Here is a 12,855-nt window from a genome sequence, read left to right as displayed (position 1 = left end):
CACCGTGAAGCATGGAGGAGGAGGTGTGATGGTGTGGGGGTGCCATTCTATCTGATTTGCGCTTAGTGGGACTATTATATGATTTTCAACAGGAGAATGAACCAACACACTTCCAGGTCCTCATGAGAGCCAGTTTAGCCAATCATAGTGCTTGATGGTTTTGCGACTGCACTTGAAGAAACTTTCAAACTTCTTGATATTTTCAGAATTGACTGACCTTCATGTCGTAAAGTAATGATGGACTGTCATTTCTCTTTGCTTATTTGAGCTGTTCTTGCCATAATATGGACTTGGTCTTTCACCAAATAGGACTATCTTCTGGTTACCACCCCTACCTTGTCACAACACAACTGATTGGCTTAAACGCATTAAGAAGGAAATAAATTCCACAAATGAACTTTTAACAAGGCACACCTGTTAATTGAAATGCCTTCCTGGTGACTACCTCATGAAACTGGTTGAGAGAATGCCATAGTGTTCAAAGCTGTCATCAAGGCAAATGGTGACTATTTTGAAGAATCTGAAATATAAAATATATTTTGATTTGTTTAACAGTATTTAATAGTTTTGATGTCTTCACTATTATTATACAGTTTAGGAAATTAAAAATTAAGAAAAACCCTTGAATGGGTAGGTGTGTCCAAACTTTTGACTGTTACTTTATACAGTACCTTTACATTTAGTTAATTTAGCAGACACTCTTATCACACCATATTGCCATCAGACCTCTGATACGAATGCAGAGTGAAAGGGGGCCACAAAATTGTATTTTGTATATTGTATTTTGAAAATACATATTTCGGCTCTGAAAAGTATCTTGTTACAAAATACACTGGAGTGTAGTTCAGCCAAGTGTAATACAAATGACAAAATTCTCAAAAGTAATTGAAATACATATTTCAAATAAATACTGCCCATCTCTGTGCATGGGGGGAATGGAGAGGGGGGTCTTAACCCAAATTTGATACTATTTACTTTTCAGTTCACACTGGAGGAGGGTGTTCACAAATTACATGCAGACTTTCTGCATCAAGTGTCAGCCCGGCAAGAGGAACTTCTCTCTTTCCTTAGAGCGCTCCGTCTCTCTGGTGGACTTGGTGAACGGACTGAATGACTAACTCGCATGGGCTTTTTCACCCTGATGGATCCAGAGAGGAGTGAGTGACTAGCAGAGGTGCGGAGGTTTTTCAGGGAGAGAACAGGACACATGGAATATGGCTCATATTGGCAATACCCCACTGCGGAGGTCCTTCAGTGAGCACGTGAAAGTCTCTACCAACAAGGCTTGGGATGTATTCTGGAAGAGTGCTAGGGAGAAAAGGCTTTGGGGTAAGTACTGGACTCTTTCTCACACATTGACCAAGTGTTTGAAGTGTGTGACCGTCTGTTAACTTGTTGACTCAAACTTTGTGTAGTAAATGATTTACTGGCTTGACTGTTGTGTTTACAAATCCATCAATAATTGCATTGATGTGACAGTTGTCTCTCTCACACAGTCTAGCCCATAAATCACTTACCAAATCATTTCACTTTCACCAAAACTGAAACTCCGCTCACCTCACAGCTGTATCATGTTAAACCTCTCACCGTTTCAAGCTACATCTCCAGTCCTACATACCAGAGAGTTATTTTCCCATGATTGCGTGTCTATCAAAACCAGAGGAGGCTGGTGGAAGGAGCTATAGGAGGATGGGCTCATTGTAATGGCTGGAATGGAATAAATGGAACAGCATCAGACACATCAAACATATGGAAACCACATGTTTGACTCCATTACATTTGATCCATTCCAGCCATTACAATGAGCCCGCCCCCCTACAGTTCCTCCCACCAGCCTCCTCTGATCAAAACACGCTCTAGATTAGAATTATGATAATGCAAAAAAGCTCCAGTGTGTAGCTCAGTGCCCTGCAGAAGGGTCGGTTGGCCCTAGCCTCTGGTGGACTGTCAGTGGGGGGAGCTTCATGGTTCTCATACTGGAGACCTGCTGAGATTACTTTGATTCCTCTGTGGCCTTTAGGAATTTCAGGGCCCATGCATTATGAGTGTGTACCATGTGTGTCCCATTCATTATGCTTTCACACACACGTGCACGTTTGGAAGTATGCACGCACACACCCATTGCAGCACAGTCTTATGAGATATACAATCCTTTTCAACAAATGAACACACATGCACACGCACACACACATTCATCAAGCTGTCAGTCCAATCTGGCTCTAGAAGCTTCTGCTGTTTGGTGTCATCTCTGAGGTGTCGTTCAAAATCTACCTCTTCGTGTGTAGCGACATCTCTGTCTTCAACTTTTAAAAATGCATCCGATTCAAAGTTGGCATCTGATGATGACAGCTGTCTCTTCAGACTTAGAGATAATACCTGGAACCAGCTGTGTGTTCATATTCATGTCCTCTCAACATGTGTGTTGGATTAATGACTCCACATAGTGACGTTGGTTATTTGAGCTCACCCATTGGCTGAAGATAATTACACAATGCTAGTTAGCTCTGGCAGATCATTAAGGAACTTGGAACCAGACACTAGACGCCAGCTCTAACAGCAAAACGGCCCCCCAAGGGACGCAAGCATTCTCTCTTTCACTCTGCCTCTCACTCTCTATGTTTTTCTCTCTCATTCTGTCTCTCTCCCTCTTTCACAATCTTTCTGTCTCCCCCTCTCACTATTTCGTGCATGCATATCATGTTCTCTTTCTTGCACTCATCTCTCATTTGTCTCTTTACACACACACACACACACACACACACACACACACACACACACACACACACACACACACACACACACACACACACACACACACACACACACACACACACACACACACACACACACACACACACACACACACACACCTCCACCACCATCCCTCTCTCTTTTTCTCTCTCTTTTTCTCTGGGCCCTACTGCAGTATACATCTCACAGGGAGGATCCGCTGTCCGGAATACTTCACAAACCTGTCTTAATATTTACACCCACACTAAACGTTGTCATAACTCAGGCCAAATATGGTGTTCCATTCAAACGGTGCAACTCACATCCAAACAGTACCTCTGCCAGATGTAGTCTATAAACTCCTAATAACTTTCCAACGTCAAGCTGTAGCCCCAACCAGAGGTATGAAGACACGGTTGTGTGAGGGCCAACAGGAGAAGCACAGCGCTGGAACTTGACATTTCAGAGAACATCTCTCTGTTATTGTATCTCTCACCTTCCTCTTTTTTTCTCTCAGTCCATCTCTTTTTCTGTCTTTCTCTTTTTGATCTTCTTACTTCCTCTCAATTGACAGTTTTATCTTCAGGATCTCTCTATTTTGATCTTCAGAGCCTCTAAAGATAAAACTCCTATCTGTCTATTCTATTTCACTCTATTCTTTGGGTAGCTGTCCCTCTTTTCGGTTTCTCTTTCTGTCAAACTAAGCCTCTCCTTCTTCTCTCTCTTTTTCTCTTTCCTCTCCTTCGGTCCTCTGAACGGAAGCATAGAGCAGATTGCCAGTGTATAGTATCTATGGCAGGCTCCAGATCTCCAGTCCTCTCCCCCTCTCTAAGCTGCCTGCTTGCCTGCCCGGGTCTCATCAGCAGTATTACCTCACTCTGGAGCACCAGGGCCATGTGCTCTGCTCTCCTCTCTGCCTGTCACTGCCACACTATGCTCAAATGACAGACTCAGGGGGGTGCTGTATTGAGTGTGTGTGTACACATGGATGTGATCTTGCATATCAGTGTGTGTTCACAATGGAGTACTGTAGTGTGTTTGGGGGATGGGGGAGAAGTGTAGGGCCTAAGGTGTGTAGTATATAGGAGAAAGAGGAAGGAGTGGTAGTGTGTATGAGGGGATCTGAGGAGTCCTATTCTGATGCAGAGCAGGTCTGTGTGAGCTGTAAGATTACAGTGAGAAAGCCTTACCAGATGTGGCAATGCAGAAAGAAACTGCTGGAAAGAAGTAAAGGAAGTGGCATCGTACTAGAAGATTCTCTTGGCTTTAACAACAGCATGTGAAAAATCAATTACACCTTCTTCTGGATGCCATGAATATTCAACCTAATAATTTGATCAGATATAGTTTGATTCCAATATATTTGAGCTGGATAAAATGTCTCCTCTTCAAAATACTTCAAAAAATATCTGTCATGAGTATTTTCGCAGATGAAAATGATACATCTCTTCAGACTATTCCAAAAGAACATCTCCAAAATCTTAGGTTAGGAACTTACAGCTATTCTGATTTATGGACTTTTGCATACTGATTATATCCTCTGTAATTTTTAAAATTTTTATTAGGATCCCCATCAGCTAATGCTGTAACGCTAGCTAATCTTCCTAGGGTCCAATACCAATTAACAAGACATTACAAACAACCACAAATCAAGACTTCACAAACATTCAACAAATAAAATACCTGACAGGAAACATTTAACATTCAGTTGATGCTTTCTATTTTCTATCCAGTCAAATGGTCTATTGCATTAAATGTTGTTGAATTTTTTTCTTGAAGGTGGATTAACTTTTTGCCTGAGAAATATGGATTGGTAAAGAGTTCCATTCAGCTATGGCTCTATATAAAACTGTAGATTTAAGGCGATTTGTCCTTGGCTTGGGTTGTCCTAGCTGCCCTGAATTTGCCTGTCTGGTTTGGTGGTTATGCGTGTTGCTAGTATGTACTAACTGGCCTGATAAATACTGTGTTTTTAAACAAATATAACATTCCTAAAGAATATCAGAAGACTGGATAGTAATTTGTTTTCAAGTGAAGCCATGAGAAATTCTGATGCATTTGGATAATATTCATATGCATAGAGCAACGAAGAGCTATTCAGGCAGCCCTGTTTTGAGCCATTTGGAGATTTTTTATATCTTTCTTTGCTGCAGATGACCATATAACTGGACATTACTCTAAGTGTGATAGGACCAGGGATTGACCATATAACTGGACATTACTCTAAGTGTGATAGGACCAGGGATTGACCATATAACTGGACATTACTCAAAGTGTGATAGGACCGGTGATTGACCATATAACTGGACATTACTTTAAGTGTGATAGGACCGGTGATTGACCATATAACTGGACATTACTCTAAGTGTGACAGGACCAGGGATTGACCATATAACTGGACATTACTTTAAGTGTGATAGGACCGGTGATTGACCATATAACTGGACAGTACTCTAAGTGTGATAGGACCAGGGATTGACCATATAACTGGACATTACTCTAAGTGTGATAGGACCGGTGATTGACCATATAACTGGACATTACTTTAAGTGTGATAGGACCAGGGATTGACCATATAACTGGACAGTACTCTAAGTGTGATAGGACCGGTGATTGACCATATAACTGGACATTACTTTAAGTGTGATAGGACCAGGGATTGACCATATAACTGGACAGTACTCTAAGTGTGATAGGACCGGTGATTGACCATATAACTGGACAGTACTCTAAGTGTGATAGGACCAGGGATTGACCATATAACTGGACATTACTCTAAGTGTGATAGGACCGGTGATTGACCATATAACTGGACAGTACTCTAAGTGTGATAGGACCGGTGATTGACCATATAACTGGACAGTACTCTAAGTGTGATAGGACCAGGGATTGACCATATAACTGGACAGTACTCTAAGTGTGATAGGACCGGTGATTGACCATATAACTGGACAGTACTCTAAGTGTGATAGGACCGGTGATTGACCATATAACTGGACAGTACTCTAAGTGTGATAGGACCGGTGATTGACCATATAACTGGACAGTACTCTAAGTGTGATAGGACCAGGGATTGACCATATAACTGGACAGTACTCTAAGTGTGATAGGACCAGGGATTGACCATATAACTGGACATTACTCTAAGTGTGATAGGACCAGGGATTGACCATATAACTGGACATTACTCTAAGTGTGATAGGACCAGGGATTGACCATATAACTGGACATTACTCTAAGTGTGATAGGACCAGGGATTGACCATATAACTGGACATTACTCTAAGTGTGATAGGACCAGGGATTGACCATATAACTGGACATTACTCTAAGTGTGATAGGACCAGGGATTGACCATATAACTGGACAGTACTCTAAGTGTGACAGGACCGGTGATTGACCGGTGATTGACCATATAACTGGACAGTACTCTAAGTGTGACTAGGGTGGGCATTCTATGTCCTTTTTTCTATGTTTTGTATTTCTATGTCTTGGCCTGGTATGGTTATCAATCAGGGACAGCTGTCTATCATTGTTTCTGATTGAGAACCATACTTAGGTACACTTTCCACCACCTGTTTTGTGGGAAGTTAACTTTGTAGCTGTTCAGGGCACATAGCCCAAAGCTTCACGGTTGTTTTTTTGTTCTTTGTTTTGTCGGCGTCATTTTTAAATAAAGTTCAAATGTATGCTTACCATGCTGCACCTTGGTCCAGTCCTTCAGCCAGCCATGACAGAACTTCCCACCACCAACAGACCAAGCAACATTGTAAGGTGGACTCCTGGACATGGGAGGACGTTCTGGACGGCAAGGGAGTCTACACATGGGAGGAGATCCTGGCGGGGAAGGGATCGCCTTCCATGGGAACAGGTGGAGGAAGCTAGGAGAGCAGAGGCAGCCGGAGAGAGGAACCAGCGGTATGTGGGAACACGGCTGGCAAGGAAGCCCGAGAGGCAGCCCCCACCCAAAGAAAATTGGGAGGGCACACGGCGAGTGTGGCAGAGTCAGGAAGCAGACCTGAGCCAACTCCCCGTGCTTACCGGGGCGAGCATGGGACTGGTCAGGCCTCGGGCTATGGGGTGACGCACACGGTACCGAGGCAGAGTATTCACAGGCCGGTATGCTCGGTGCCGGCGTCCCGCATTTGCCAGGGAGTCTCCCGCCTGTCCGGAGCTGCCAGAGTCTCCCGCCTGTCCGGAGCTGCCAGAGTCTCCCGCCTGTCCGGAGCTGCCAGAGTCTCCCGTCTGTCCGGAGCTGCCAGAGTCTCCCGCCTGTCCGGAGCTGCCAGAGCCTCCCGCTTGTCCGGAGCTGCCAGAGCCTCCCGCTTGTCCGGAGCTGCCAGAGCCTCCCGCCTGTCCGGAGCTGCCAGAGCCTCCCCCTTGTCCGGAGCTTCCAGAGTCTCCCGCCTGTCCGGAGCTGCCAGAGCCGCAGCCCCTCAGTTCAGAGGCGCCCCTCAGTCCAGTGGCGCCCTCTACGAGGGTCTTCAGTCCGGGGCCAGCTGCGTGGCCAAGAGTGAGGTGGACGGTTGTTTTTTTGTTCTTTGTTTTGTCGGCGTCATTTTTAAATAAAGTTCAAATGTATGCTTACAATGCTGCACCTTGGTCCAGTCCTTCAGCCAGCCGTGACAGTTACATTCTGATGCTGCGCTATACATTGTAGAGTCATCAGCATACATGACCACTCTTGCTTTGTTCATTACGGAAGGTAACTAATATATAATAATAATATAACTCATTAGAAAAGATAGAAGTGGGCTTGGGCAACTTCCTTGAAGAACACCACAATGTATATATTTACTGTTTGAAAAGCTACCATTAAAGAACACTTTGTGCCTTCTCCTGGATAGATAGCTTTCCATCCAGGATAGAGCTGCAGACTTAAAACCATAACATTTGTGTTTACCTAGTAACAGTTCATGATCAATTACATCAAAAGCAGCACTGAAATCGAACTAACTTCCTGCCATCCATACTCTTTAACCAATTATCTGTCATTTGTGCTGAGGCCGTACTCTTAGAATGCCCTTCATTGTATGCATGCTGGAAACCCGTTATCAGACCATTACATGAGAAATAATCCTTGATTTGTACAGATACACATTTTTTCCAATTTACTTAACACAGGCAGCAAGTTTATAGGACAACTATTAGGACGTGAATGCAGATTGTTTTATCCTTAGGTAGTGGAATAACCTTTGACTCTTTCCAGACTTCTGGGCACACCCCATACATCAAGAAATTTGGTATCAAGATTATCTGTACCAGGTGACTTGTCATCTGACTCTGTCATACGTTGTTGTGCCATCCATGGTTCTAGACCAGGTCCAATCCAGTGATTAGGCCCGCATATGAACCAAAACCTATCATACAGGGACACTTTCTGTATTTTGAAAGTTTTATATCTTTAAAAATGTGATTGCTGACATGTAAAACATTTTGGGACTGTATCAACAGTGGACTAATGAAACAATGAAGTAAGGTACAGCGGAAGTTTATGCAGGATGGCTTTATAACCAAAAACGATCTACCAGACTTCAGAGAGAGCAAGTCTACTTCCTGACACAGAATGCAGTGATGTGTACTGAACCTATCGCCCGTAATAAAGCGTAGTGTGCTTTAAACTGCATCCAATGGCTTCAATACAGTAGCAGCTGTATTCATATAGACAATATCGTCATAGTCTGTAACCGGTATGAATTGCGACTGAATGATATGTTTTGACCTATTCCTATAAAATAAGTCAATTATAATTCTTAATTTTTTAACTTACTCATCAACAGGGACACGATCAATATACATGTGCATAAATCATCATATACATTTTTATGTGATTTGGAGAATAACATACAGTGAGCTCCAAAAGTATAGGGACAGTAACACATTTTTTGTACTCTGTACTCCAGCACTTTGGATTTGAAATGATACAATGCTACTATGATTACAGATAGTCCTGAATGAATCGTGAATAATGATGTGTCAGAAAGTTACAGACGCACAAATATCATACCCCCAAGACATGCTACCTCTCACCATTACAATAACAGGGGAGTTTAGCTTTATTCTGTGGGGGGTATGATATTTATGCGTCTGTAACTTCCTCACTCATCATTATTCATGATTCATTCAGGACTGTCTGTAATCATGGTAGCATCCACATTAATATGTGTTTAAAAAAGATTATCTTCTTATTTACAATAAAAGTGACTCCAATATTATACAATACATTATTTAGCATTAATTTCTATTGGGCACAAAATAATCTGCATCCAACAATTTTGTAGAGTCACAAGCTTGATGTAATTATTGCGTGGGACCAAATACTAAACTTTTGACTACTTTAATACACATATAAGTTAACTTTTTCTAAAAGTTTTGGTCACCTAAAATGTCTTAAAAGTGCTGTAATTTCTAAACGGTTCATGGATTAATATACTCTCAAGTTAAAGCTGACATTTTTATTTAACTAAGCAAGTCAGTTAAGAACAAATTCTTATTTACAATGACAGCCTACCGGGGAACAGTGGCAGAATGACAGATTTTCACCTTTTTAGCTCTGGGATTCGATCTAGCAAACTTTCAGTTACGAGCCCAATGCTCTAACCACTAGGCTATCTGCCATCCCAAATGCTGCACTTTAACCTCATAGTCAGTGTATCAGGGGATGTGAGAGAGTGTGAAAGGGTGTGTGTGAGAGAGAGAGAGAGAGAGAGATTACATTGAATGAGTTACAGGACAAAATAAAAACCCTCCAACCCAAAAAGGCCTGTGGTGTTGATGGTATCCTCAATGAAATGATCAAATATACAGACAACAAATTCCAATTGGCTATACTAAAACTCTTTAACATCATCCTTAGCTCTGGCATCTTCCCCAATATTTGGAACCAAGGACTGAGCACCCCAATCCACAAAAGTGGAGACAAATTTGACCCCAATAACTACCGTGGAATATGTGTCAACAGTAACCTTGGGAAAATCCTCTGCATTATCATTAACAGCAGACTCGTACATTTCCTCAATGAAAACAATGTATTGAGCAAATGTCAAATTGCCTTTTTACCAAATTACCGTACAACAGACCATGTATTCACCCTGCACACCCTAATTGACAACCAAACAAACCAAAACAAAGGCAAAGTCTTCTCATGTTTTGTTGATTTCAAAAAGGCCTTCGACTCAATTTGGCATGAGGGTCTGCTATACAAACTGATGGAAAGTGGTGTTGGGGGTAAAACATACGACATTATAAAATCCATGTACACAAGTGTGCGGTTAAAATTGGCAAAAAACACACACATTTCTTCACACGGGGTTGTGGGGTGAGACAGGGATGCAGCTTAAGCCCCACCCTCTTCAACATATATATCAACGAATTGGCCAAGGCACTAGAAAAGTCTGCAGCACCCGGCCTCACCCTACTAGAATCCGAAATCAAATGTCTGCTGTTTGCTGATGATCTGGTGCTTCTGTCAGCAACCAAGGAGGGCCTACAGCAGCATCTAGATCTTATGCACAGATTCTGTCAGACCTGGGCCCTAACAGTAAATCTCAGTAAGACCAAAATAATGGTGTTCCAAAAAAGGTCTAGTCACCAGGACCACAAATACAAATTCCATCTAGACACTGTTGCCCTAGAGCACACAAAAAAACTATACATACCTTGGCCTAAACATCAGCGCCACAGGTAACTTCCACAAAGCTGTGAACGATCTGAGAGACAAGGCAAGAAGGGCATTCTATGCCATCAAAAGGAACATAAATTTCAACATACAAATTAGGATTTGGCTAAAAATACTTGAATCAGTCATAGAGCCCATTTCCCTTTATGGTTGTGAGGTCTGGGGTCCGCTCACCAACCAAGACTTCACAAAATGGGACAAACACCAAATTGAGACTCTGCACGCAGAATTCTGCAAAAAATATCCTCAGTGTACAACGTAGAACACCAAATAATGCATGCAGAGCAGAATTAGGCCGATACCCACTAATTATCAAAATCCAGAAAAGAGCCGTTAAATTCTATAACCACTTAAAAGGAAGCGATTCCCAAACCTTCCACAACAAAGCCATCACCTACAGAGAGATGAACCTGGAGAAGAGTCCCCTAAGCAAGCTGGTCCTGGGGCTCTGTTCACAAACACAAACACACCCTACAGAGCCCCAGGACAGCAGCACAATTAGACCCAACCAAATCATGAGAAAACAAAAAGATAATAACTTGACACATTGGAAAGAATTTACAAAAAAACAGAGCAAACTAGAATGCTATTTGGCCCTACACAGAGAGTACACAGCGGCAGAATACCTGACCACTGTGACTGACCCAAAATTAAGGAAAGCTTTGACGATGTACAGACTCAGTGAGCATAGCATTGCTATTGAGAAAGGCCGCCATAGGCAGACATGGCTCTCAAGAGAAGACTGGCTATGTGCTCACTGCCCACAAAATGAGGTGGAAACTGAGCTGCACTTCCTAACCTCCTGCCCAATGTATGACCATATTAGAGAGACATATTTCCCTCAGATTACACAGATCCACAAAGAATTCGAAAACAAATCCAATTTTGATAAACTCCCATATCTACTGGGTGAAATTCCACAGTGTGCCATCACAGCAGCAATATTTGTGACCTGTTACCACGAGAAAAGGGCAACCAGTGAAGAACACACACCATTGTAAATACAACCCATATTTATGCTTATTTATTTTATCTTGTGTCCTTTACCATTTGTACATTGTTAAAACACTATATATATATAATATGACATTTGTAATGTCTTTATTGTTTTGAAACTTCTGTATGTGTAATGTTTACTGTTAATTTTTATTGTTTATTTCACTTTATATATTATCTACCTCACTTGCTTTGACAATGTTAACACATGTTTCCCATGCCAATAAAGCCCTTGAATTGAATTGAATTGAGAGAGAGAGAGAGAGAGAGAGAGAGAGAGAGAGAGAGAGAGAGAGAGAGAAAGAGAAAGAGAGAGAGAGAGAGAGAGAGAGAGAGAGAGAGAGAGACAGAGAGAGAGAGAGTGAGTGAGAGAGAGTGAGAGTGAGAGTGAAAGTGAGAGAGAGAAAGAGAAAGAGAAAATAAAGAGAGAGAGAGAGAATAAGGTGAACATTTGAGGATGGAAAGTCAGCAACGCAAGCAGCAGTTCATGGCATTTCCCTCCACTCAGTATTTCACTCAGTATTTCACTCATTATTTCACTCACTATTCCACTCACTATTCCACTCAGTATTCTGCATTGTATCTGACTTTGTGGGAGTGGGCTAGTTGGCAAGCCATTCCTGTTGTTGAAGAACCCTGTCAAGTCAAGTGTCCCGCCTGCGTCAAAGCGCCAAAAGCCTCATGGCTCTAAAAGGATCCCGTTTACAGCCAGCCTGCCTGTTGTACTGTAGATCAGCAGGGAGAGGTGGAGAGATGATGCAGGGATGGACACAGCGACAGAGAGGTGTATGAGAACAGAGGCTCCTCTTCATCCCAGGCCAACACACACTGAAGTATGGCTGCCAGGAGGAGATGGAGACACACTGGGAAAATAACACACGTGGGCCAACACACACAGACACATGACACAGAGACAATGCTTCCCTCACCTCCGATGAACTCTCTTTCTCCACTGGTGTCATTGCAGTGTGGAGCAGTGGAGACTGGTGGGAGGATGTATAGGAGGAAGGGCTCATTGTAATGGCTGGAATGGAATCAATGGAATGGAGCCAAACGTGTGGTTTCCATTCAACGTGTTTGATGCCGTTCCATTAATTCCTATCCAGCCATTACAATGAGCCCATCCTCCTATAGCTCCTCCCACCAACCTCCTCTGGTGTGGAGACAATAAGCAGATGCCCCGGGGGTAGAGAGATTCTTCTCATACTTCATTGGCCTTATCTTTAGGTAAAAATACTAATGAGCAGACATGAGTTAATGGGACTCAGACATACTCTAGTGGATAAGTCATCCTCATCATTCCTGCGGGATTTCTCTCTATCTTCCATCCTCATAACACTGGGTTTGAAGAACAAATAAGTTTGATGCACTTAGTCAGTGGGTCTGTTTGTGTTTGTCCCACCTGCAGGGTCAGAGAGGAAACAAACAAAGCTAAATAATGAGATAGCTAGC

The 12,855-nt window shown here is 42.6% G+C and overlaps 1 protein-coding gene across 1 annotated transcript in view; it reads left to right on the top strand.

The window, feature by feature from the left end:
- Positions 1–1,037: 1,037 nt before the first annotated feature.
- LOC118390057 (rho GTPase-activating protein 7-like) overlaps positions 1,038–12,855 on the top strand; it is an 80,874-nt gene continuing 69,056 nt past the window's right edge. The window contains exon 1 of the mRNA XM_035780218.2: positions 1,038–1,329. Within this exon, the coding sequence (XP_035636111.1) occupies positions 1,215–1,329 (115 nt within the window). The 5' untranslated portion in view covers positions 1,038–1,214. The remainder of the gene's footprint in view (positions 1,330–12,855) is intronic.

Source organism: Oncorhynchus keta, chromosome 11 (assembly GCF_023373465.1).
Source record: "Oncorhynchus keta strain PuntledgeMale-10-30-2019 chromosome 11, Oket_V2, whole genome shotgun sequence".
In the NCBI taxonomy this organism is placed as follows: Eukaryota; Metazoa; Chordata; class Actinopteri; order Salmoniformes; family Salmonidae; genus Oncorhynchus; species Oncorhynchus keta.
Note: the sequence above shows the minus strand (reverse complement) of the source record. Positions and strands in the feature narration are given on the sequence as shown.